This window comes from Oenanthe melanoleuca, chromosome 19, assembly GCF_029582105.1.
Source record: "Oenanthe melanoleuca isolate GR-GAL-2019-014 chromosome 19, OMel1.0, whole genome shotgun sequence".
Taxonomy (NCBI): domain Eukaryota; kingdom Metazoa; phylum Chordata; class Aves; order Passeriformes; family Muscicapidae; genus Oenanthe; species Oenanthe melanoleuca.
Window position 1 is genome coordinate 2,345,407 of NC_079352.1, and position 24,674 is coordinate 2,370,080.

General features: G+C 39.6%; 1 protein-coding gene across 2 annotated transcripts in view; it reads right to left on the reverse strand.

The window, feature by feature from the left end:
• Nucleotides 1–229: 229 nt before the first annotated feature.
• The window catches only part of BRIP1 (BRCA1 interacting helicase 1), a 46,358-nt gene continuing 21,913 nt past the window's right edge, over nt 230–24,674 (reverse strand). For both annotated transcript variants that reach the window (XM_056506871.1, XM_056506870.1), the window contains exons 15-20: nt 15,911–16,070; nt 15,337–15,458; nt 5,435–5,547; nt 3,952–4,034; nt 2,444–2,743; nt 230–1,770 (exon numbers count right to left, since the gene is read on the reverse strand). In XM_056506871.1, coding sequence (XP_056362846.1) covers nt 965–1,770; nt 2,444–2,743; nt 3,952–4,034; nt 5,435–5,547; nt 15,337–15,458; nt 15,911–16,070 — 1,584 coding nt within the window. In that variant the 3' untranslated portion in view covers nt 230–964. The remainder of the gene's footprint in view (nt 1,771–2,443; nt 2,744–3,951; nt 4,035–5,434; nt 5,548–15,336; nt 15,459–15,910; nt 16,071–24,674) is intronic.

Sequence of the window (24,674 nt, forward strand, 5' to 3'; positions counted from 1 at the left end):
TTTAAATGAACTTCTATGGAAAATGACCAGTTCATAATTTAATTTTTACTCTCAAACAAAAAGTATCAATATCTCTGAATCAATCTTTAGATTGTAAAAATCTTGCATCTTCATATGAGTGTAGGATGGCAATGAACAATCTTTTCAAGAAAAAGTCAATATGTTTTATTACAGAAAAATCCTGGCTATTTTCATTGCAGTCAATGAAAGAAACAATAAAATACTTTAAAAAAAAAAAATAGACTGGGCAAGATTCAAAGAGCTTTGTGTACAATTTACATTCCATATGTTCCATGTAAAAAGTGCATGTAGGACACACAAATGAGAATATGAATAAACACAGAATCCAAGCAACAGAAATTAGATCCTCTCACAAAACGAAAATTTAAATAAACCTCCATTTTTTTCTCTGGAGAAGCTTCTCATATTCATCAAATATCAAAATTTGCACAGCTCCTACTGGACATTTTGATGTAAGAAATTGGAAGGAGTCAAAGTACTGAAGAATACACCTGGTTTGGTATTTAGGCTAAATCCATCTATGACTTGATCTGCAAAAATATTGCTCTAGATGTTTTACTAAAAAACCCCAATCTAAAAAATGCAGAAAACCATAATTTGGTTATATGGGTGTTTTGATTTTTGAGGAAAAACCCCATTATTTGACTGTATTTAATGGTGGATTAATTAAATCTGTAATGGACAAATCAATATTTCCAAGTCAAATCCTACTTGGGTTTCTATTCAGAGTTTCCAGACATGATGTCCTCTAGCCATGAAATCAGGATGAAGAATCTTCTTTCTACCCCTAGAAAACTGCCCACTGCAAAACTCTCCCAGTGAAAACCCCAAAACCAGAATAAGAAATGGAGCCTGAGGGAAGCTTTTGTTGCATGAGGAGAGGGAGGCTGGAGCTGCCCTGTGATGTTTTGAGGGCTGCTCACCACAATTCCCACACAAAGTGTCACCAGGTGCCACTACTGCCCAGCAGGAAGGATGACACACCTTTATTTCTGGATCTGGAAAGGCTGATTTTCCTTTCTGGGGTCTCCACCTGCTGAGATCCTCCCTGCTCTGCTCCTGCTGCAGCTGCCACCTCTGCAGCACCAACTGCACTGTCCCTGCTCCTTGCATTTGCCATAATTCCATGGGGATTTCTGCCAGCCTCAGCTTTTTCAGCCACATTCTGTGTTTCTGAGGTGCTGGTAGCAAAAAGATCAGCAGGGACTGTGGAGTCCCCACATTCCACCCAATTCCCAGTGGTACAGGAGGCTGGAAGTGGGGGCTCAGTTCTCTGTTCCTCTGGCTCTGCATCATCATAGAGTTCTGGGGTGAAGTAAATGCTTTCATCCTCATCCTCATCCTCATTTACTGGTGAGGGCTCAGCTCTCCCTGCTGCTGGAGCTCCCTTACCAGGATGTCCTTCAGCAACTGGAGCCTCAGAATGAGTTGTTTCCAAACATGATTCTGGTCCACCTGGCTTGTGTTCTGCAGTTAATGATGATTGGCATTGATTGAAATGATCCATGAGGTCACTAGGCCCATTCACATGCTCCTGGCTGCTGCTTGCTGTGGCCCTGCAGTTCTGGGCTGCAGGGGTTGAAGTCAGGGGTTCAGAACAGCAATTCTCTTCCACAGCATCAGCATTGGTCCAACCATTCACTGTTCCTGTCTCTGTTTTAATTGCTGGCATTTTGGGGGTGCAGTCCAAATGTTTCCTTCTCTGTTTTACACAGTGAGGGTGGCTCTGTGAATCAACTTGCTGGTCACCTGTGAGAAATCACAAAACATAAATGAATTGTATCTGATTTACAGCATGTTTAGCACATCAGAATTACCACTGGTTTAGAAGGTTTACAATGATTTTACAACATTCATTAAAAATAATACAAACAAAAGTCCAGATGTTATAACTACCTGCACATGAATTGTCATAATTAAATGAATAGATTAACAGGCACATAAAGGTAGAGTATGACTGGATTTGAAATTTGTAATCTTTTGTTATTGTGCTCTTTCTTGATTGAAAGGAAATCAGCACCTTCCCTAAAATTCAGGGATGGATTTTACTTGTGAAGCTGGAACTAGTGCAGATCACATGGAAGGTGTCTCTAAACAACACATGTAGCTTGAACCAGGGCTCAACTGCAATAATGCTAATCCTGGTGTGTTTCAAATATATTTTAAATTATCTTCATAGTGTTCAATGGAAAAAGAAATTAAAATGAAAGCATTTTGATTGTACTATAAACTTATCAAAGATTATTCTTTTAAGACAACCAGATGGAACGAGAATTAATTTCAGTCTGTTGAGCACAGCTCCTCCACATTTGTGAATAATTATCATTTTCCACTATAGCACTTCTGTAATTTTCAAACACATTTGTTTCTTCCAGAAAAGATGCAACTCCACATTTGAGACTGCCAGTGGAAATGAACATACTCTGTGTCCCTGCTGCCATGCTGCCACTTGGCTGAGCCCGTGCTGTGCGACGAGCTGAGCTGATGGCTGCAGTCACTTCTGAGCCCAAATTCTGCTCCTGACTTTTAGCAGGAACATCTGGGGACAGAGGAGGGGTGTCCTCCTGCTGAGAGCCTTGGGAGAGGTGGCTGGGATGGGCAGGGGGCTCTGGGGAGGGGTCCCCCCCCCGCTGGTTCCTGCGGGCGAAGGCGCGCAGGGAGCGCAGGGCGCTGCCGAAATCCCCGTGGTGCTGCAGCTGCTGCCGGATCCACTTGGACAGTCCTGGGGGGAACACAGAGAACAGAATTACAGCATCTCTATCAGGAACCACAGCAATGAACAGCACCCTAACAGTGCACAGATTTCTGTGGAGGTACAGTCTCAAAGATTTCAAGAATTTGCTCGTGAAGCTACAACAAATCCTCCTTTCCAGGGCTGGGAATTTGATTTATTCAAGGGCAGTATTCTGATAAGGAAACTTAAAATATTCTTCTTTATCTACCAAGAGCCATTCTCTTTTACACTAGTCTTTTTAGGTTGAAACTGCTGCCTTGCATAAACACCATTTTATTTCTTTGATGCCTGGGTGTTCATTCTGCTTGTTATCATCCATTATTTAAAAGCAACTTACACAGAGTACAGCTATTTATTATCATATAAACAGGGTCTAATAAAAATTTGAATATAATGGAGCTTTTACAACTTTGTGTCAGATTAAGTAGCAGTAACTGAGAAAGAATCACAACTGTTGTACAACTACAAGTTTTATTATAACCTGCTCCCATCAAAATAATATTTAAAATTCTTAAATATCAGATGTCATGAGCATAACAGCTTTTTAGATGATATTGGAGCACACAGGGGTCAACTAAAAACTGACTGCCTCGATTTTTAGTGTTTTTGAACCCATCTAAATATTCTTTGAATACAATTAAAAAAAAAATAAAATAAATTTAAAAAAATCAAACCCACAACAACAGAGAACTTCACTCTTCTGTGAAGTTTTACTTTTTAGAGAAAGAAATCTTACCAAGTCTTGAACATATGAATTTCTTGTGTTTACTTCAATAATTTTGATGGATTTTAGTACAAGCACATCAGAGGAGCTGGACTGAACTGCAGCAGCTGAGCTCCACCTGCTGACTAAGCCCAGCATGGGCTGGTGAGCTCAGCTCTGCCCAGCAAAAAAGGGCAAGAACAAAGCTAAGAACACATTCCTAAGCAATTTATTTCCTCATTTTTATTTTTTTCAAGGTTCTGTGCAGGATCTGTTTTATTTCACCTGCATTTATTTTTACCCAGTATAAAACTACAAACAGAAAATCCCTGTTGTATATTGAATATTCAGCATTTCAATTTCTGTTCCATAGTTGTGGGCACATCCTGATCCTTCCTACTCACCTGTATTTGTACAACCACATTTCTGTAATTCAGAGTTTTCAGAGTTTTTTAGCATTAGGAAGTTTCCCCAGAAGATGTTTCCCCCTTACCAGTTATGTATTTATTTGGGTTATTCTTGAAGCGGTCGTCAACTAAAATAAGAGCCCCCCAGTCATTCCTGTGCCTTATACACCTACAAGTGAGGGGAAAAAAAATGTTTATGTAATTAGAGGGCACAAATCAGCAAAAATCTGTGGGAATTAGGAAACAGGGATTGCTCTAAGTCAGGTAGAATATGCAAAATTATACAGGAAGTGCTCTTCTACTGAATGCACCAAAAATTGTTATGGATGTCTCAGAAGCTCCATTTTCCTTCAGTTGTTGAATTTACAGGAAAACAGCTAAATTAAAAATAAAACACACAAATATTCAACAGCCAGTCAAACCATATAATTTGTTTTCCACTCTTAATTGGGCAAATTGTAAATATTCTAGAGCTTCCTGCCAGTTTGGTGGAAATGTTGTGGTTTTATCAAAATCCTTCCCCACATCTCAGGTTAGCAAGGACTTTGGCTCCTGGTTTTATAAGGAATTTGTACCTTTATGTCAGAATGGAAGCCTATTTTCTCCATTTAACTTTAGACATCCAACTGATAAATCAAACAACAAGTAATTGTCACTAAAACTTGATTTAAGTTCAAGCTGATTCCACAGTTAATATTTCACTATTGGTATTCCACAACTGAGAGTTCTTTTAACCTACTTTAATTAATGCCCCTTGATTCCAAAGAGGAATTTAAGAAATCAGGCCTGTAACAACAAGAATCCACAATGAGATTTCCTAATGTTACAATTTCTCTCAATTTTCTCCCTAAGCCTTCATTTATGTCATCACATTTGCATTAGGACTAATTCAAATAAGGAATTTTCCAGCTGATGTTTCTGTGGCTCTGTATCCATGACAGATGCACAGCACCTATGATAGATAGGGATGACAGTTCTAATCTTTATTTATATGATAAATTTTGTTGAAGGAGGATGAATTAATTCTACCCTGTTAATAACATTTGGGGGAATTTTTCCATCTAGGAAAGGGAAGCTATACCACTTCTTCTAAATCTGGGAAGAGATCAGTGAGCACAATAATTGAATTGACCTTTTGCAAAGGTCTGAAAAACCCCACTGCTATTTCTCCCTTTCAAAAATACTTGTAGGCTAAATATCAAACAACTGTTATGAGCCCACTGAGAGTGTCAACAATTAGTGCATGGAAAAGTCCTCAGGATCTCCATTTGTCTCTGCTTGTGCTTTTTTTTTTTTTCCTGTATATCTGGACTATGAGCAATAAAACTTCAACTAAATTGAAGTGGATTCTGAATGTAAAACAAAATCTCTGAATTATAACAATGCTCAAGAGCACAACAGGCTGAAAAGCAGAGTTGTCAGCACAGAGCAGCTCAAGAGACAAAATTTGCAATATGAGAGGTTTGGCCTCACTTACCCCTTTGTGCTAAAGTGGGGAATAAATCCTTAAAGATCTCCCTAAAAAAAAAGTTCTACAAGTTTATATAGTTTTAGTTATGGTTATCTCACCTTCCCAGGGCTTGGTTGAGAGCTCTGTAAGCTTGAATTTCATACCACTGACTCCCTGATAAAAGGCCTCTTGTACTTTTGTGCTGGTCATTGTACTTCCTCTTTAATTCAACCTAAGAAAGAAACCATCAAATATCTGGTTTATGAATGCTGTTGAAAAGAAGATGTTCTAAAAGAGGAGAACAAGCAAAAACATTGATTAAATAAGAGAATATATAAATTGTGCTTCAGTGTTTCAAATCTGTTTTTGTACACTAACCAATTCTGGCTTCTAAAATTGCCCTTAGCTGTGACCTGTTCCAATCATTTAAATGTATTGACATGAGCACCACACACTCATCCAAATCCCTGTGCCAGTGAGAGAAGGATAAACTGTTCAGACAGGTGAAAAAACCCCAACCCAGGTACAGGCAGATGGACTCCAAACCCCACATTTATTGGCTCTGCCAAAAGGAAATGTCCCACTGGAGCTCCCCATCCTTCCCTTCACCACTAAACCCACTCCTCATGCAGAGCTGGCACCAGACCCTGCTCTTCCCAAGGCAGGGTTTAGCAAATCCAACTTTTCTACCTCAACAGAAGCTGCAAAAGAGCTTTAGAGACAGAGGGGCCTCTCCAAGGAGCAGGAGTCAGCAACACCAAGCAAAATTCCCAGCTTGGCATCACCTCCTGAGGTTTGGAATTGTTTCACTGGAGAGCAGGGGGAGATCAGGAAGGGAAAAACATCTTCCCCTTTTCAAAAACACATCCCTGATGCTTCATAACCTGGAATGAACTGCCCAAGAAATCCCCTGCCTCCCCTTCCCACTCCCATGGATCACCACACACAATGCCTGCTCTGAATTGGAACAATTTGCATTAGAACATTATTTATATCAAAAGGATTTATTATTATTATTCAGCGAAGACTGAATTTATTATTTTTTAACAAGCATAAAACTACACCAAAAAGGGTTTTTCTGTTGCTCTTTTGTACAGTATTAACCTTTCTAAACTGACAAGTGAAAGGACACGCTTCAGGAGAGAAAACAGCAGACTTCTAACCTCTTCTGACAGGTAACTTTCAAGTTGCATTTGGATAAGAAATTTTATTTTATGTACTTATGCCCTTTAAATTGCCTGTCAAATTTACAAATCAATCTTTACAGCCAGAAAGTAAATTCAGTTTGATTTCACAGATTTAATATTTGTTCCAGTCACTCAGAATTTACTGACTGGCATGTGAAGTTTCCTTTGTAATTTTCCAAACAGAAGATGATTTCTTCTGAATGGTTTATGAACATTAAGCCATTCCTTAAAAAGGAATTTGGCTTTATCTGTGCATTTCTACAAACTGAAATACTACCTGGAGAAAGAAAGGGGTACTGCTCACCTTTGGGAATGAGGAATGATGTTGGAAAAGTTCACTGAAGCCTTTAAAACATAACCATTGACAATCTACTCCTCTGTGTGTTTTGCACTTGTCTTCTAGTCCCGGTCAGTTTTATAACAATTTATTTTTTTGAAAGATTTTGTTATCAGTAAGATTCTGGCCATTTGGAACCAATGGAGGTTTACCAGCCCCTTACTTTGCCAGCAGACTGTGCAACAGTGTTGGAATAATTGGTCCTGTGCCTTATGCTGAAAAATGACATTATTTTAAAATATGTGCATAAACCCAGTGAAGCAGCATTAAAATGCAAGCCAGTCAGACCACCTAAATAAAATACATTACTTCCACATTCTTCTAATACATGTCAGTGTTACCAAGTTTATTCTTGTATGCCACCACCAATGACATTACAAATTATATAAACCCCATTTTTTAATATAAAACCCCATGAGTTTAGGGGATTTTTAACCCAAATCCCTAGGTCTAAGTGTGTTACATATCTCTAAAACTTCCTAATATTAATTTTAAAAGTGTTACCAGCAAACAACCATTCTGTTTTCTCCCAGCAGAGACAATGCCAACCTGCAGTGCTGTGAGCTCAGTTTGCAGGGGGAGGCTGCTGCAGGTAAAAGGCCAGGGCCTGTCATTTTAATGCAATCAGAATCTATTTCATTGTGGAACTGCTGCATTCCCCCCCATCAATCCCAGGCCAGATTCAAGCTGACATGTTACATATGTGAAAAAGCCAGTGCCTCCTGCTAGCAAATATCCACAATGTGCAGGAAAGCACAGGCTAGAAGGGATTAGTTAAAATGTCAAAAGACAGCCTTTTACTTTTACCTGTTCATCCTTAAAAACATCCTCCCAGCTCTGGGGCAGGATTTGCAGACAAAGAGCTGCACAAGGCCCCTGGCAAGCTCTGCCATGCTGTAGCTGTCACCCAGATTAGGCTTTGATCAGTCTGGGAGGTCACGGGCACAGCCACACTCAGCCACGTTCCACCTGCAGAGCTCTCCTGCTTTTAATGCTTAATTAGCTCGACATCTTTCACTCTGCAACATTAGCTGGGAAACAGCAGCCAAAAATGATAAATGCCATGAACAATTTCTAGGTTTTTTTTAAGGTTTAGAAAGATACTTGGAGGCAGTTTGTGCTGCAGCTCAAGTGTATTTTTCAAACAGAATTAGCAATTGAGGTTTTTCTCCAATAACAACAACATTAAATGACATTTGTTACATTAGATTTTAAAATAAGTTACCTGTGGTGATATTCCTTCATGTGAAGAAACTCAGATTTACTCAGGATATAAATTGATTCATACTGTGTTGACCATGGATTATATGAGTTAGTTCATGGCACAAAGCTGAGAAGAGGAACTCAAAAACTACAGCTTGGTTTTTGACCTCCAAAATAACCTGGAAATTCACACACAGAACCTGCAGCCTTTTAGCAACACACCAGGTTGAGCCAGGTTTATTCACAGTGAACAACCAGTATTTAACAGCAAGGTAAACAAATATCAATCTATTATGGACTGATTATTTCTAAAGAAAAATCAATCAGAATACTGTAAACTGATTTATCACTGCCAGTACCATGACATGGAGTGGGCTAAAGCCATTTGTTTATTTTGTGCCATTTAAATCAGCAAAATGAACTCTGTTTGCTTTTACTTCACCTGGCAAAGTGAACAGTTTACTTCACTGAACCAAACTTTGCTTTTTGAGAACAAATATAAGTAACAGCTTAGAATTATTTTTTAACAAGTTAGGCCTATTCTTTGACAGCACATCACATCTCCAGCTGCCTCCTATTTGCTCTGGCAGGTTAAAGGAAGGGAAAACAGCTGGAAAAGGCCAGTGAAGCTGGGCCTGTGCCACTGCAGGGACAGGTGGAGGTGGCACATCCACAGCTGGAGCAGCTCGTGCCCTTCCCTCCCCAGCACTCTCCTCCCTGGAAAGAAAAACCAGAAAATGGATAGAAATGTTTTCTGCCATTCCACCAACTTGTTTCTCTGGTTTTATGAGAGGAAAAATAGTAATGAAAACAAAGACCATTGCTCACATCATCCAAAAAATTTTAAAGACACATTCATGTTTAACGTCCACTAATTCCCCACGTCTTAAAAACAAACAAGCAGAAAAAATAGCAGGTGGTCACTCCCTGCTTCCATCCCAAAAAAGACATAAAAATGTTTTTTAAAGCAAATCTCCCCTCCTAAAAATCTCATGTGTCCACTTAGAGTCTCTCTTCCACCTGAAATAGCAATAATTAGAATTTTTCAGGAACATGTTTGCCATCTACTTTCCTCCTGACGAATGCCAAGGAACCATAAAAGTTTGTGAGTGCAGGAAAGTTAAGACATAAAAACTCATTTCTTTTCTTTTACATCTGAAATTTCTTAAATAGAAGCAGCATTGAGCAGGGCAGCATTTCACTCATTTCAAAAGCAGGAACAAGGGCTGGGGGCTTTAAGACAATTAATGCACATGTAAGGACCTGGGTGAGTCACAGAACAAGCTCCAAATATCCTCACCCCTCCCAGACCCACAACATTTCCATTTATTAGCCCTCAGGAAAAAGATATTATGGCAAGATTTTTATCTTTAAATGTTCCAAGCATTCCAAGAGCAGTGTCAATACATAAATAATATGGAATAAGGAAATGCTTATTAGCTGCATTTTATCAAATTAGATTCTGATGATTACAATAATTTATTAAGGGCATTCTAATGAGTTCATGTAACTAAATAAGATCACTGGACACAAAAATAACACTTTTATTTTCACATATAAATAATGCATTTCCTTCTAAAACAGCAACAACCCCCCCAAACTGTGAATGAGACTGATCAATACTTGTACTGCTCAATTTTCATCAGGATGCTGTTACACAGAAATTGCTCAGGTGACCTTTTCTGCCTGAAAATTTCTATGTGCACTTATCAAAACTGCCTTCCTTTGATAACACTGAATAAAAAAAGGAAGCAACCCAGATCTCAGAATTACTCTGTCTCACAGGGAATATGGGAAGATACTGGGATTGAACAGTGCAATGGGAATGGAGATATAACCAAAACTAGAGAGTTACTGAGATAGAAAAATGGCACAAAAATAAACCCCATAGGGAAAACCACTGCTGGCTTGTTTCCCCATAACCCAAAAGTTTAAATTGGAGATATGGCTTCAAGGGCAGGGCAAATAAGCCAAAGGCACTGGAGTGGCCAGTGCCACCTCCAGGGCAGCCAAGCAGCACCTCCTGCCTTGTGCAGAGCCAAATTCCCTCACCCTGAGCTCCCCAGGTATCCCATGGCCAAACCCTTCCCAGAATTCTCACTCTGAATCCCAGTCTGAGAACAGGGAGCTCATGGAACAAAGCACTGAACACTTTGGGCACTGGCAGCTCCAGCCTGTGGCACCCAGATCTGGAGTTCCCTCTCACAAAGCTCGTGGCACACTCAGCCCAGCCCCATCTACTCATCCCAGCCTCACAGGGACTGCAAACAAGGGACTTGATTAAAACCTAATGCAAGCAAAGCCCTGCTCTGGAGAGGAAATTCAATCCATTTCCAGTGAAGCAGAAGTGAAAGAAATCCAGGAGGTTCCCTTGAGGTCCAGCAGCAGTGCTGGGGCTCAGAGTGTCACTGATCCCCACGGTGAGAGCTTCACTCTCAGAGCCCAACACACTCTGACAGCAAAGCACAAACCAAAGGTCACCACCACCACCTGCTAAGGACAAGAGAAACACAAGAAAATCACTTGGAAATTGTTTGGTCTGGATGGGAAAAGTGAACTGTTAATTGCAAAGGGGAAGTTTGGATTTGCTGGATTGTTTCACTTGGGGAGATATTCAGGGATGGTTCTGTGATCTGGGCCAATATTTTTGTGATCTGTCAACAAATTGATCTTGGCCTGGCACCAGCAGGACAGAAATGCCACCCTCTTGTGTCCCCTGTCACACTGAACTCCCAAGTTCCCATTCCCAGCCACATGATCTTACAGCTGCTCCCACAAATTCAGCTCTCAAATCATTTTGTTTTCTTAATTAACACAATTCCTGTTGGATGTGTCTTGGACTGTCTATAATCTTTGTTAGTTGTGGAAAAGTGAGAAGAAAAAGGCTTTGAAGGTATCTCAGTGCTACCACAGCACCTATGAAAGAAAGTTCTAGAAATGGTTTTCTGCTCCCCACTTTCTATTTGGAATTTTTTCTCACAGTACTGGAATAAAGAGGAAATTAAAAGTCTTCTATCCCTAAAAAATCCTTAACTTCACAGAGAATTTTCCAGTAAATATAACACAACAATGACCTCTCAATAAAATGTCATTTTCTGTTACTGGTTTTGCCCATATTTCTTTATTAATAAGTGAAAATATATTTTTAAGTGCTGTAAAGGCAAAATGAAATTAATACAGTGCAAGGGATGTTTCCCAACTCTGGTTAAGCATAATAATAATAATTTAAATTAAATGTTAAAATAAAAATAATTTTCTTAGAAATCTTGCTTTTCCTAGAATATGGTAAATAAGAAATTAATTTTTCCAGCAATCACTTATGGAGCACAAGATTCTCTCTCCCTTCAAGGGACACAAAACATACAGGCTTAAAATCTTCCACAAGGACCAGAAATTCAATATTGAAACATGTCATTATTCTGAAATGACAGAAATATCTCAATTTGTTGAGACAGGAGAAGAAGAAACTTCAGCCAAAGAGCTGCAAAATTTTTGTATCATTAAGTTACATAAAGCCCAGAAAATTGTAATTGATGATTTCCTTCATCTACAAGTCATGATAGTGGAAAGAAGAAAGGAAATATTCCCCCACAGCAGCCATGGGAAATAATTCCCATTAAAGGCAAACCCCAGCAGTGCCACTGCTCAGAGCTCCCAGCCCTGCACATCTGCTGCTCTGAAAGATTTGACTTTGTGCATTTTCTGCTGGATTTTGGTGGTTCTGCTGGCTGCTCCATGATTAATTCACTCTTCTGTAGCAGGATCAAAAGCATCTGGAGAGGTGGAAGTGCAGAAATGCTCTCTGGGCAGGGGAGCTGCCCATTATCAACATTTGGGAGCGAGCTCTTTATTTTCAGCTCCCCAAGGTAAGAACAGTAAATTATGACTTGAACTAAACAAGTCACACTTGGCTCCAAAATCAGATTTTCCTACCTCTACTTTCAGGTCCCAGAGGTAGGCAGAGGAAATCCTGGTCACAGCCAAAGAAGTAATTTTTGGCTCTAAAATAAATTTTCCTGCTTCACTCAAGCCAAACTCTACCATTGAGAGCACCAGAGCTTTGAGCAATCCTTGAACATTTTCTTTTATATTATTTTGTTTTAGCAACCCGATTCTTCAGCAATATGAAACCCTTTGCAATAACACAGAATTAGGGGGTTGGCCTCTTTCTTCAATCAGTTTTGTTTATAATCAGGTTCTACTTCTGAGCCTGAATAATTTCTTTCTCCCTAACCCTGAAAAAAATGTTTTAGATTCTCCTCTTTCCATGAACTTAAGATACAATGTGCCTAAAAATGCTGAAGTGAAACTAAATTTTTCTCTTTAAAGCCTCCACAGAAAATCCTGTAACTTATAAAATGCCCACAGTTACTTAAGGAATTCAAATGTTTGCCATTTAATACCAGGATATGTGGCATATGTTTAGCACAAACATGTGGAAAAACTAAAAACTGGATATTATTCATCACACTTGACAATGAGTTTCTTGCCCAAGATTGATGCCTGGATCCAAAATGCTACACTTCAAAATATCTAAGAGAAGTTAATTAGCAGTATGTTAGCATCAGATAACACATATGTGGGATTATCCATCTCTGCTTGTCACATTATTTATGTTCTCTAATATTACAGCTCACTGCTATTCAATCAAGTTACAAATCATAAAACATATTTAGAAAGCAGGTTGATCACAGACAAGTCATATTAGTGGAGATGAGCCAACATCAAACTGCCAACATAAAATATTGCTCTCCAAAGGTCCAATTGCACAAAGGCTGCTGGCTGTGCTCAGTCCTGGGAGAGTTACAGGGATTACTCACACAAGTAAGAGCTCTGGGCAGGAGTAAGGGGTTATGGAATTGAGGCTTAAGAGGACTTTTATTAACCCAAAAAGCAGACATCCAAGTGTTTTTTCATGTAGAACTGAGCACTTTTTAGTGATTTAAATCAATCTCAGAAGCATATAACTCACAGCTTCTCCAAGGGAATTGTTAATCATTTGCATTTCCTATTTTTAAAGGAATATAATTATTAATCATCTTATCATCTTCCTCCTCTGGTACCTCTGCTGAGCACCTATTGCTGTGTGAGTGCCACTGATGCTCTAAGTCCAGCCTGAGTGTAACTATGGTTTGAATTTTATGTCTGCTGGAAACTCAAAATCCTCCCCAGAAGTTTCAGGCTTTACCCAGTTTTCTGCTTCACCTACAAAATCCAAATGAACACCAACCAACTGCATCACCCCAGCAAATGTTGTGACTATTCTCTAAACTTTAACTCTTCCATTTGGGAATTCCAGTTTCTTTCCTGAGCTGAAAAAGATGCTTAATCTTCCAAATTTCTTTTATATTTCTACAAAGGTACTTCTTCAGAGTGACCCTCCTTCACTTTATCCTTCTTGCAACTCAGCTGGTAAAAAGAGTATGAATCCAGAATTTTTGGGGATCTGACAAACCTAAAGCCTTGAGCAAAACCAAACCCTGTTCAATATAAAGACATTTAAAATAAAACCCATTTCCTCCAGCATCCTGCAAGGAGCTCTGGCATGCAGCAGCTCTGCAGATCTCATGCTGAGACTGGTGCCTGCCCTTCTCTCATCCAGAATTGATCACTGCAGAGCTTTGGGCATTCCCATCTCTAAATAGACACACTCAGACCTTGAGCTGCTTGCAATTTGGCAGCTACTGTTTCTAGTCCTACTGAAAAATTTAGGGGTTTTCTTCAGTCTAATTAAAAAAAAAGAGTTCAACAGAACACTGATTTTTAAAGTAGAGTTATCAGAAATGTGCTGTAGTGCCTGTGATTCTGTTATTTGAAATATTTGGTTGAACTCAAGGTAAAATCAAACCATAATCCCCTGTGAAGATAACTCACCCATAACACATTCTTTTCAACCTAATTTTGTATCATTTAGAACCCAAACCCATTGATTTCCAGGAAATCATTAGGTATTAATTGTAGAGTTCCAGCCATAAAACAGACAAAGGATTTCCAAAATACCTTGTCAGCACATGCCCCTACAAACCAGCATTTCTAACTCCAGAAAAGAGCCTGAGTATTCTTTAAATGAATTTTTACACTACAGTAGAGTGCATTATATTTTAGTAGGACAAAAAAATGTTGTGGCTGAATGAGTGCTCCAAGGAATTCTGCAAACATTGGAAGAGCTGCCCTAACACAGCCCCCTGGTCCTTGTAGGATGTGGGTTTTTCCCAGCAAGGCTGGAATTAGGCACATGCTGCAGACAACAAAGAAGCCTTTGCTTGCTCACTTAAGCTCAGAACACATCTCTCAAACCAAAGCTGAGTCTGTTTGGCCTTTCAAGTCAAACCTATGATTTTCTTGTTTGATTTGGCATTAGTGAGAACCAGAATCCAGCTGCTCCTGGTATTTATTTATTCTGTGATCCTTCACTTTGTTTCTTGGCTCACAGAGCAGTCCCAAAAGCTCTCAGAGGAACACACAGGACAGAGCAGTGACAGTGACTGGAGCAGTGGCAGCACCTCAGTGGCACAGACCACTAGAAAGAAAAGCTGTAACAAACTGACCAATAATAAACCTTTTTTTTTCAGTAAGCAGAAAGCCTAGAAAAATACTTTTCTATATTTCTTGGCTTTCTTTTCCTTCCAGCTCTGAAGTGCCTGCTCTAATGGAACATTATCTGTCAGACAAGCTCTGCTCCAGTCAAAAGGAAGGAAGTGTTGAGGTGGGCAATTACACAGCAGTGCAACAGGATGCTGCTTTCACCACCTCCTGAAAAACACAAATAGTTTCAGATTTATTTCACTGGAGCCATTTCAAAATGCTATTTTTACAAGGCCCTTACAAGTGTTTGCCTACAGTTACATGGAGGTTGAATATTCCAAATAGTGCTGTCCTCAGTCTCCAGGAAGAGTTTATGTTGTGTCATAAATTCATGCCTCAGAATTGCAAGTTAATAAAGCAGCACAAGCTTGGAGCAGGTTTCCAGCTCCACTCTGTGCTGAAGTGGGACACATAATTACACTAAAGAAGGCAACGGGATTAGAAAGGTGAGACAGTGCAAGCAGTGGGACACACACAGTTCTACTGTGAAATAATAACATAATTCAACAATATTTATCTTTCCACCTGTTTTCTGCAATAACCTTATTTAAAATATTATTTAAAGCTGCAGCACCTCTTACCTGTGCAAGGTAACTCAAATAATTCAAACAGGATGGAGAGTTCAAAGCTAAACACAGAGAAGAAGTATTTTGTGCATATTTAATGTTACAAAGATGACATCAAAATCAGCTCTGAAGTGATGTCCTACCTGAAGGTCCTTCACATTTGGGAAGGGGATTCCAATGGTCACAACTGCCCTGGCATTCTCATCACAGAAATCCAGCCCCTCACTGACCTTCCCTCTGCACACAGCAATCAGGAGAGCTCCATCTGCAGCAGGACAGGAATACAGAAATTATCCAGGGGGAAACTGAGGATCAGGGGAAACTTTCACCAAAATGTTTCAAAGAGCTATTAATATAATATAATATAATATAATATAATATAATATAATATAATATAATATAATATAATATAATATAATATAATATAATATAATATAATATAATATAATATAATATAATATAATATAATATAATATAATATAATATAATACTCTGGCTGGCAAAGGTGAGTGGCCATAAAAATAAAAGACTTGTTAGAGGGATGAGATTAACTCCACTTTGATCAATAATATTCTGATTTCAACCACTAAATAGCAAAATAATTTTATGCTATATAATACAGGGGTAATTAATTATGCAAGAACAATGTGTATCTACAAGGAAATGTTAAACCTTGAATTTTACTTGAAGAGTCTGCTTCACCTGTTTTGAATGTACCTTTTTCTCCTTTACATCTGATTGCATCATAGTAGATTTTCAGCAGCTCATCAAAGTCACTCTTGGCCCCTCCCTGGGGCTCTGCAATGACTGTTTTTACATCCTCCAGGTTTCTCCACAAGCCAGTGTGCATCCAACGATCCTTTAACTTGTCCAGCATCTGAAACCCAACAGAGAAATCCATGTCAATCATTGAAACTGCTCAAATAAAGCATACAAAGCCATTTCTTTTACTGAAGTTACATTATTCAGTTTTTTATTTGTAAATGCAGGTTTTCCTACCATGCACAGAACCTTAGCTGTGCAGCACTTGGGAAACAAAAGGCATTATTCTGCTAATTAGAAATAAGGCAGATTTTTGAGTTGTCAAAGCAAAACTAAATCTATGACAGTGGCCACTAAAGAGCACCTTGTGGTATTCCTCAAAGTAGAGGAATGTCACCCAAAGGAAAATGGAAGTTTCCTGTTTTTTTGATTACTAAGTAAGATCAGAAACGAATTCCAAATTAATTTGAAACAAGCCTTCATATCTTAAATTTCCAGAACATTTCAATACATGAACATTTACATAGAGAAGTTGGGAGAGGAAATATTGATGTAGGATATATCAGCCTCCTCTGCTTCTTGAAGAGCCCACCTAAAATTCTAAAATTACCAAATCTGAACTGTGCACATTTCACTCCAAGTCAGAACATGCTCAAATTTCTGAAGCAAATCAACTTGTCCCACTTCTAATGCAAATAGTGAAAATGCTGCATTACAGAAATCAAAGTTTAAAATTAGCACAGAACTTGAAGTCAGCTGGGTAGGGGTCATTTAGCAAATGCATCAACTTCAACATTGAATTTTCTCAAGTCAGGGAGTAAAAAGGTCCCTCCTTGAGCTGCAGGGCCCTGCCCTTGAGACAAGGGGAAGGCTAGAAAAACAATCCAGAGAGAGCCAAGAAGCCCTGGGTCAATGGACAGAATTAAATCCTTTATTTCACCTTCTGCTGCTCACTTACTCCATGCAGTTACTGAGGTTCATATTTGAGATTTAAATCCCAGATTCTGCAAGAGGGGCTGTGTTCTTACTGTGTCTGCACTCCCCTCCTGAAGACTTTTCCATATTTTGCTCCAGGCTACACAAACTGCTCCATCTGGAACCTGCTCTTGCCCTGCTCCATTCCTCCAAAAGCCACAGCATCCCCCCACTGCAGCCCACTTGTTTCCAGTGCACTCCAGCCAAGATCCCAGGATCCTGAATAGGTGACTGTTACCAAAATCATCTGTCCTGTGGCCAGTTCCACAGTTTAAGTGCTACTGTGAAGCAGAACTAATGACAACTAATTGTTGTCACATTTGAAAATTTATAGGAAAGGTTACAAGGCCCTTTGCATTTTTCATGTCCTCAGTATTAAAGATCTGAACTCATTGTCTGACATGAAGAATTTGGATGGGTTCCTCACAAGAGGGGACAAATGCTGTTATCTGGAACTTGCCCTGTTTTGTGCCAGCCTCTGCTCAGGGAATTACTCTTGCTTTACTACTGATGTGACACCATTAGCAAGCACAGAGAGAGTAAGTGATGAGTATAGGAACAGTTTCCCCCACACAGCTGTAGCTGCAGAATAAATCCTCTCTGCTAAATGTGTCTGTCCTCCTGTCTGTCCCCTTCTCTCCCAGCTCTGCCATTTCCTGGCAGCATCCTGTCTGTAATCTCTTTTTCTATAAAGGTTGTAATCCTGTGACTGAGCAATGAGTGTCCATCTTGCCATGCCAGCCTGCCACTGTGGCCTCAGTTCTTGGATGTGATGTGGAGATAATTCTGGGAAAGTAAAGAATCAAACACATTACAGCTCTAAGTACATCCATTTGGGATCTGCCAGGGACTGTAACATCATTAACTGCCCAGATTTCATTCCTCCTGCTGTGGAGCTGGGCCCCACTCAGCAATCCCTGCTGAGCCCAGGGAGAGAACACAGCACATCCTTGGGTAGAGCTGAATTTCACTTTTACATCCACAAAACCATCCAGGCTTTGACTTCTAAGGGTCACTCACCCCTGATTTTCTCCTCTCCTCCCACCACAGGGTATTTCTCATCAACACACCCCTAGGAGATGTTCTTGCCAGAAGGACAAGATTCCTCACAAAAATTCCTTAATCTCTCAATCCCCCTTTTAGTGCCAGTCTCTGCCTTTTCTTGCCAGGGGCTCCTTTTCATTCCCAGTCTCTCCCTTTCATTCCCAGTCTCTCCCTTTCATTCCCATATTTCTCTTGTATTTGAAAAAAGTAACATTTATATTCAGAACTACAAAGATGGCTGGAGAAAACCTTTATCCAAATTCTTAAGAAAACATCTTTTCTCTTTGTGGGTTCCCCAGCCCCTCCAAGCAAGTCTGTCTTGGACCAAGCTTCAGGTTTCTTGTTTCATTGACAGCAGCCATCACAAGAGAAAAATCTGTGATTTTGATGGAAATATGGGAATTATTTATGAAATCTTTGGCAAGAATGGAGCAATTCATTTAATTCACACTACAGCTATTACCTCTTCCATTAATGGAGTTTGCTAGATATGGAAACTTCCCTTGTATCCACAAAAACACAGGACCATGGCATGGACAGACACTAAAACAACAAGAATTATGGAGCTGACTGAATACAAATAAATAAAATATAGAACACACACATGCCTCAGAAGAGCCAGGAACCAAGTGCGGGTTTCTCATAAAAAATTATTTCACTTTGGGTTGGAAAAGTGCAAATGGGAGCAAGATCCAATGCCAGGAATCACAGGAAGGAACCATTAATGCCCCCAGCCAGTCACTCCTCCCACCCAGGGGAATAATAGTTCCTGCACTGGAAGGCAGCCTGTGTATATTTTATTAAATCCCTTAAAAATGGATTCTCAAATGGTTTATTAACAAATGGTCTTCCTCCAAGAGAGCAGAAAATCTTGTTAGAAAGAATCTGTCATCTTCCTATGCACTGAGGGATGTTTACTGGGATAGCTTTTCCCTTTTATTCCTTCCTGCCATTTAAAGACACCTGTAAGCTGTGATCCATGAAAACCTGGAGCTCAGGTTCAGCATTCCCTCTGAAGCAGTTTCTGAAGTGACTGGAAGTTTGGGGATGGGGGGAGCTGTTTTCTCACCACCTCCTTCCATTGTGCTGCTCTCCAAGGCCAAACCCTGTGTGCCCACAAAGGAGAAGCTTTGCCCTTTTCCATTTGCTGCTTTGCTTTATACAGTGCCAAAAATCACATTAGGGGGCCCCCCCAGGTCATGAAGCAAACCCAGAGATTTGTTAAATGTATTTTACCCTAAGGCAAGGTGATTGTAATTTCCACCATTGGATCAAACTTGGAGATGTGCTTCTCCTGCAGGATTCATCACCTCCTGACAGAGAGTTGTGGAATAGAAAATAACTGACAAGAGAAAAGGTCTAACAGAAAAATTCTGGCTTATTTTAGCTCTTGTCCTGCTAATTTCTTTATATAAAATACTCCTTAAATATTTTAGCAGTGATTCATATCATGAATGGATCACACCTTTTCAGCAGAGAAAGAAAGGTATCACAGAAATAATCCAAAGAGCTTGGGGAGGCAATAAAACACCTAAAAATATCCAAGGATGCTCCAGAGCAGTACAGGACAAAAAGGATAATGACCTAAGAAGCACCTCACAGCATAGGAAAATAGCTCTGACTTCACTGGGTAGTTTAACAGCTCTTAAAAATGATAATAATTATTACAATTGCATTGTGTCCTCGTGCACCTGTAAAACTACAAGCTGTCTTTTTCCCCAGACATTTATACAATAACTGCACAAAAAGTATTTCAAGGTGAACAGAACTTACACAAACATTTTGTAACCCTTCTTAAAAATCTGCCATTATACTCTAAAATAACTCCACTTCTTCAAACTTTGATTTTAAAAATCTTGGATCTCTGCAATGATATGTAGTTGCACTTTTCATTGTTATTCAAATATTCAGGTAGTTGGAGGGAAGAAAGGGAAGAGCCATTAGGTTTCTCTTAATAAAAATCACAGTATTGGCACCACTGTTAGTGCAAAAAGTCTGAGCTCCCCAAGGGAGCAGCATTGATCTAAAAGCCTTTTCCCTGTGTTTGCTCCCAGGATTTTCTTTCTGAATAAACACTGCTTCAAATCCAAGTGTGTCTCCAGTGGGCTGGAAATGTGTTTGAAGGGTCAAACAGAAGTTCCACAGGCAGGCAGCACAAAACTCCAGAGATGGCAGCAGGAGCTGCTGCAGGCTGGGCTCCCTGCAGAACTTGTTCTGGTAGAACAGGAGACACAGCAGGGCAAGATCCAGCTGGAGAGACTGGGAGGGAAAGGGAGACACTGGCACCAAACAGGGCTCTCATCCCCCACCAACATGGAGTGTCACAGATTGCCAGTGCTGCTCCAGCCATTGCTCTGCAGTGTTTGTATCTGAAAAACCTTCAGTTCAGAGAGACTGTTGAGAAGAAATGCACTTCCCTTGTTTTGCCACAAAATGTTTCCCACCATTTGGGCTGCCTGCAAAAAAACCAAGTACAGGTTGTTCTGTATGACAGAAAAATCTGCATCAGCTGCCTCCTCTCTTCCTTTCAGTGAATATAAAAATAAAAAATCCCCATACACTGACAGGTCCTGCTGCAATTTGAAGCTCTAGGCTGGAGGACATCACATTTTCCACTCAAGCAATGCCCTGCTGATCCCAAGGCACAGATGTTTTTATCATGGCTCATTCCAGAGGAATTTTGCATTCCCTTTGAAACCTTCCAGGAGGAGATTTGCTGAGTCAGCTGCTCACCTACAGCTGGAAGTTTTTGTTCCAATCCCTCTGGTCCCAGGAGAAGCACCTGGATGAATTTTCTACTTCCATTATGAAAGGATGGAACTGTCTCTCTATTAGTGATAACCCTAAAACATATTCAGTCATTAAATCAGGATACTGCTTTACAATAGTGGCCTTAAATTCCTGTTCTTCCAAAGGAACCCTGGAGAGGGGATCTGGCCAGACTTCACCCACTTTTTTTGGTATTACAGGTTTCCATTAAATTAATTTCTTCAAGGATTAAGATGGTTTGGAAAAGCAGAGAATTGGCAGAACTTATCTGACAGTTCTTGAACTAAAAACTTTGCCAAAACTTGGTACTGAATGACCCAGAATCCTACAGGCAACTGAGCTCCAGGAATATTGGAACTCTTCACTTTGGGGGAAAAAAAAGGCTTTATGAAGAGTTTGCCAATGTGGGGTAACAGAATCACTTATTCCATTTTCACCTTCAGTTAAAAAACAAACAAACCCCAAAACAAAAGGTTAAAAGTGAATGGAAAGGGAACAACAAAAGGAAGAAAGGAAAGGGGAATGAAATGGGAATTAAAGATTGAAGGGACAAGAATAAACTGCCTGGAAAGATTGGTGTGAAAGGAAAATTGAGTTTCCCTCCAAAAATAGGAGGGAAAATATTTGGGCTAACTAACCAAGAAACTCTAATGTCCATTACCCCAATCATTGAAACCAGTCTGGAGCAGCACCTTAGAACTATTTTAAAAATCACATAAAAAGCACAAAGTCCCTCAACAAGAGTAAAAGGGAAGAAAAGTGAGCAAAGAAACCCAACCACATTTATCACAACCACCAAAAAATATTCCCCACTTTGAGAGGGACTAAAAGAATATTCACCTCTGGGCCACAAGTCATTTACCCAACTGGTAAAAATAATTTACATTTCACCTTTTCTTCTTCATAATCACCCCATACACTTTTTCCAAAGGTCATTTAAATCATATTTTTCACCCAAAAAAAAAAGAGAAAAGTCTCAATTTTGCTCCACACCCAGACATTTGCACTGCTCTGGGCTGGGACTCCACCAGCCAAGAATAACTGAGGCCATTGAATTATTTAAAGCAGTTGTTTGCACTCAATTAGATTTTCATGAAAGGTTAAGCAAGAGACAGATTCACAGCCCCTCCTCATGTTTATGGGAGGGTTCTAACCCAGGACAAGGTATTTCAAATTCATCCATCTGAATGACTGAGCCAATACAAAATATAAACATAATTTTTCATTAAAAAAAAAGTATTTTAAACTTCTAATTTCATTTTCTCATCTTCCGGTTCTAACAGATTTAATTTCAAGAAAACTTGAAAATATCTGTGCTAAAATATTTAATTTTTGAAATAAAATTTACTTTTAAAATAGAACTTTAAATTCCCACTTCTACCAGGAAACTGGAGAGAAATACTAAACATCCAAATAAATACCCATGCACAGGGTTAATCTTGTCCTGTCTGACCAAAAATAAATTGATTTAATGCAGCATTTTAATGGAGAGCCACACAAGAAGGTTATTTTTATCAAGTAGAAGCTCCACCTGCTTTCTCCTGCATATTTCCCAATTATTTATTATATCAGGGAGCATCACCCAGCAATGCAGAGAAGGGTTCTGAACCTGCCAATTCCAGGTGAATTCCTGCCTCATTTCCTTTCCCAAACACTCACAAAGTCTCTGGAATTAAATGCTCCAGAAGAGCAAAATAGAAAATTATTTTAAAAATAAAATTATTAATCCAAGAGGCTGTGCAGGGAGCTGGAGCCATGTTACAATTTATTCTGATATTTTAAATTTCTCCCAGAATTCTGAAGGAAGATCAGAGAGACTCTGAATTGTCCTAACAGGTGCTCATGGAGTTTGTCCTCCCCACTTCTCCTGGGAAAAAGCTGTCCTGGATTGGAAATCTATTCCAGGAGATTTGTCACTTAATCTATTTCTTCACAGCAGAAAATGAGTTTTTAGGATAAAACTTTAAAACCATGGAGGTTTGATTTTCAAGAATTTCCATGGAAAAGGTGTCTTTTTAAATAGAGAAGTACTGCACTTATTTTCTCAAGGAGAATTTTAAACAAACATGAAATAAACTCAAATATTTAGGGCCAAGGATGGTGTTGAGACCCCCACATATGGTGGGAAATGTGGGGTAAAATCTGTGCTCATCCACACAGCAGGGGAAATGGAAAAAAAAAAAAAAAAAAAGAAGTAAAAAAGAAAATAAATAAAGCTACTGTGCAACACAACTCCATAATTCAGCTAAACCCTGACCATGGTGAAAAACTCTGTATTATGAACAAGATTCTGATCACCATGTGCACACTCCAGCACAATAAAAGGTGAATAATTCATCATCATTTTCAAAGGCAAAGTATGCATCACTCAGCTTGGGGCAGCACGGGGGATTTCACTGCAGCCTTGTTCTTTGGGGACAGTGACAAAGTGGTGCTCAGCAGCAGCAAACTGAAGCACTGAAGTGTGTTCCATGTGCCATAAATCAACACTGCAGCCACAGGATGTCTCTCTGCTCCCAACATTCCATCAATTTTTCAATAAGCCCCTTAAATAATGGAAAACGTGAACGGCGACAACAGTAATGAAAAATGAAATGTTTTGCACGCCAAAGGCTTCACAATAACACTGCTAATATGTTGCTCCTGCAGCTAAAGGAGATTTTTAATAGAAATTTTCTCCCAAAAAACTCAACATTTTGCCCCCCAAACAAACTGGAGAGTCTTTGCTCAGTCCCATGGCAGCTGTTTAGGAACAACCTGGCTCAAACCAGGATTTCTTTTGTGGTTTTAAAATTAACCAAGACAACAAGTTCTGTGTTTCCAGGCACTGCTTGTACATCCACCCTAGGCTATCATTACACCTTCCCATCCCAGAGAGGGAAAACCCTTCATGCAAAGAGAGCTCTCAGGAAAAAAAAAAAAAAAAAAAAGGATTTTTAAAAGGATGGTTTAAATCCTGGTCTGGAATAAAAAGGAAAATGATGAACTGGTCATGGATGAAGTCAACATCTCCACTGCTGCTCTTCCCCAGCCAGAAGCCAAGCTCAGTCATCTCTGACCTCTTTGTTTTTTCAGAATAAAGTGAAAAAAATAGTGCAGGGTTGTGTTAGTGGCACATGAGCAATGAAGCACAGAAGCCCTGGAGAGCTGAGCCTCCCCCTGGGCACGGGGCCAGGCAGGGCCAGCAGGGCTGGGACCTGCCCAGCCTGGCAGGGACAGCTCTGAATCCCTCTGCTCCTCCCCAGGCCATAGCCCAACAGGAAATCCTTCAGTCCCCCCACCACATACACGAGACAACTCTAAATAAAGAAATAAATAACCTAAGTATTTCTCCCAAGTACCCAGTTCAGTCTCTTCTCCCTCCTTTCCTTCTGTCCTCCTGAAAAAAAAATTAGAAAAATAACAGAATAGGAAGTAAAAGATGAAAACACAGTTTTTACTGTAGCACATTGTAAGTTGTTTTGATATATTTTTGCTAAAAATTAGTTAATTACTGAGCTGTAGAATTAAACAAAATGCAAGGAATACTCTAAAATACTTCACTCACTAATTAAATGCTCTCTCACAGGAGCTTGCTTAGCCTATCAGGAGGTAAAACTGAGGAATGATTTTTCTAATTTTTTAAGACATAAGTTGATGGATCCCAGACCTTCCAATGATTTAGAATTCCTCTGAATTTAAAAAAGCCCAACTATTCCTTTCAATACATTTAATATACAGATTCTTGTATGAGCTGTTACACTGCTGATGCACAACATGCTCCCCAAATAAATCCTTCCCAGTTATTTTCTCTCCTATCTGGTGTTTTTCACACATGAAGAAGTCACATCTCTCCCACATCAGGCACTGAATCTTTCACAGCCAAGGCAAAAGGACCAAGAATTGCAGGTTGTGAATGTTCAGAACAACATTAATGTTCAAATAACCTGGG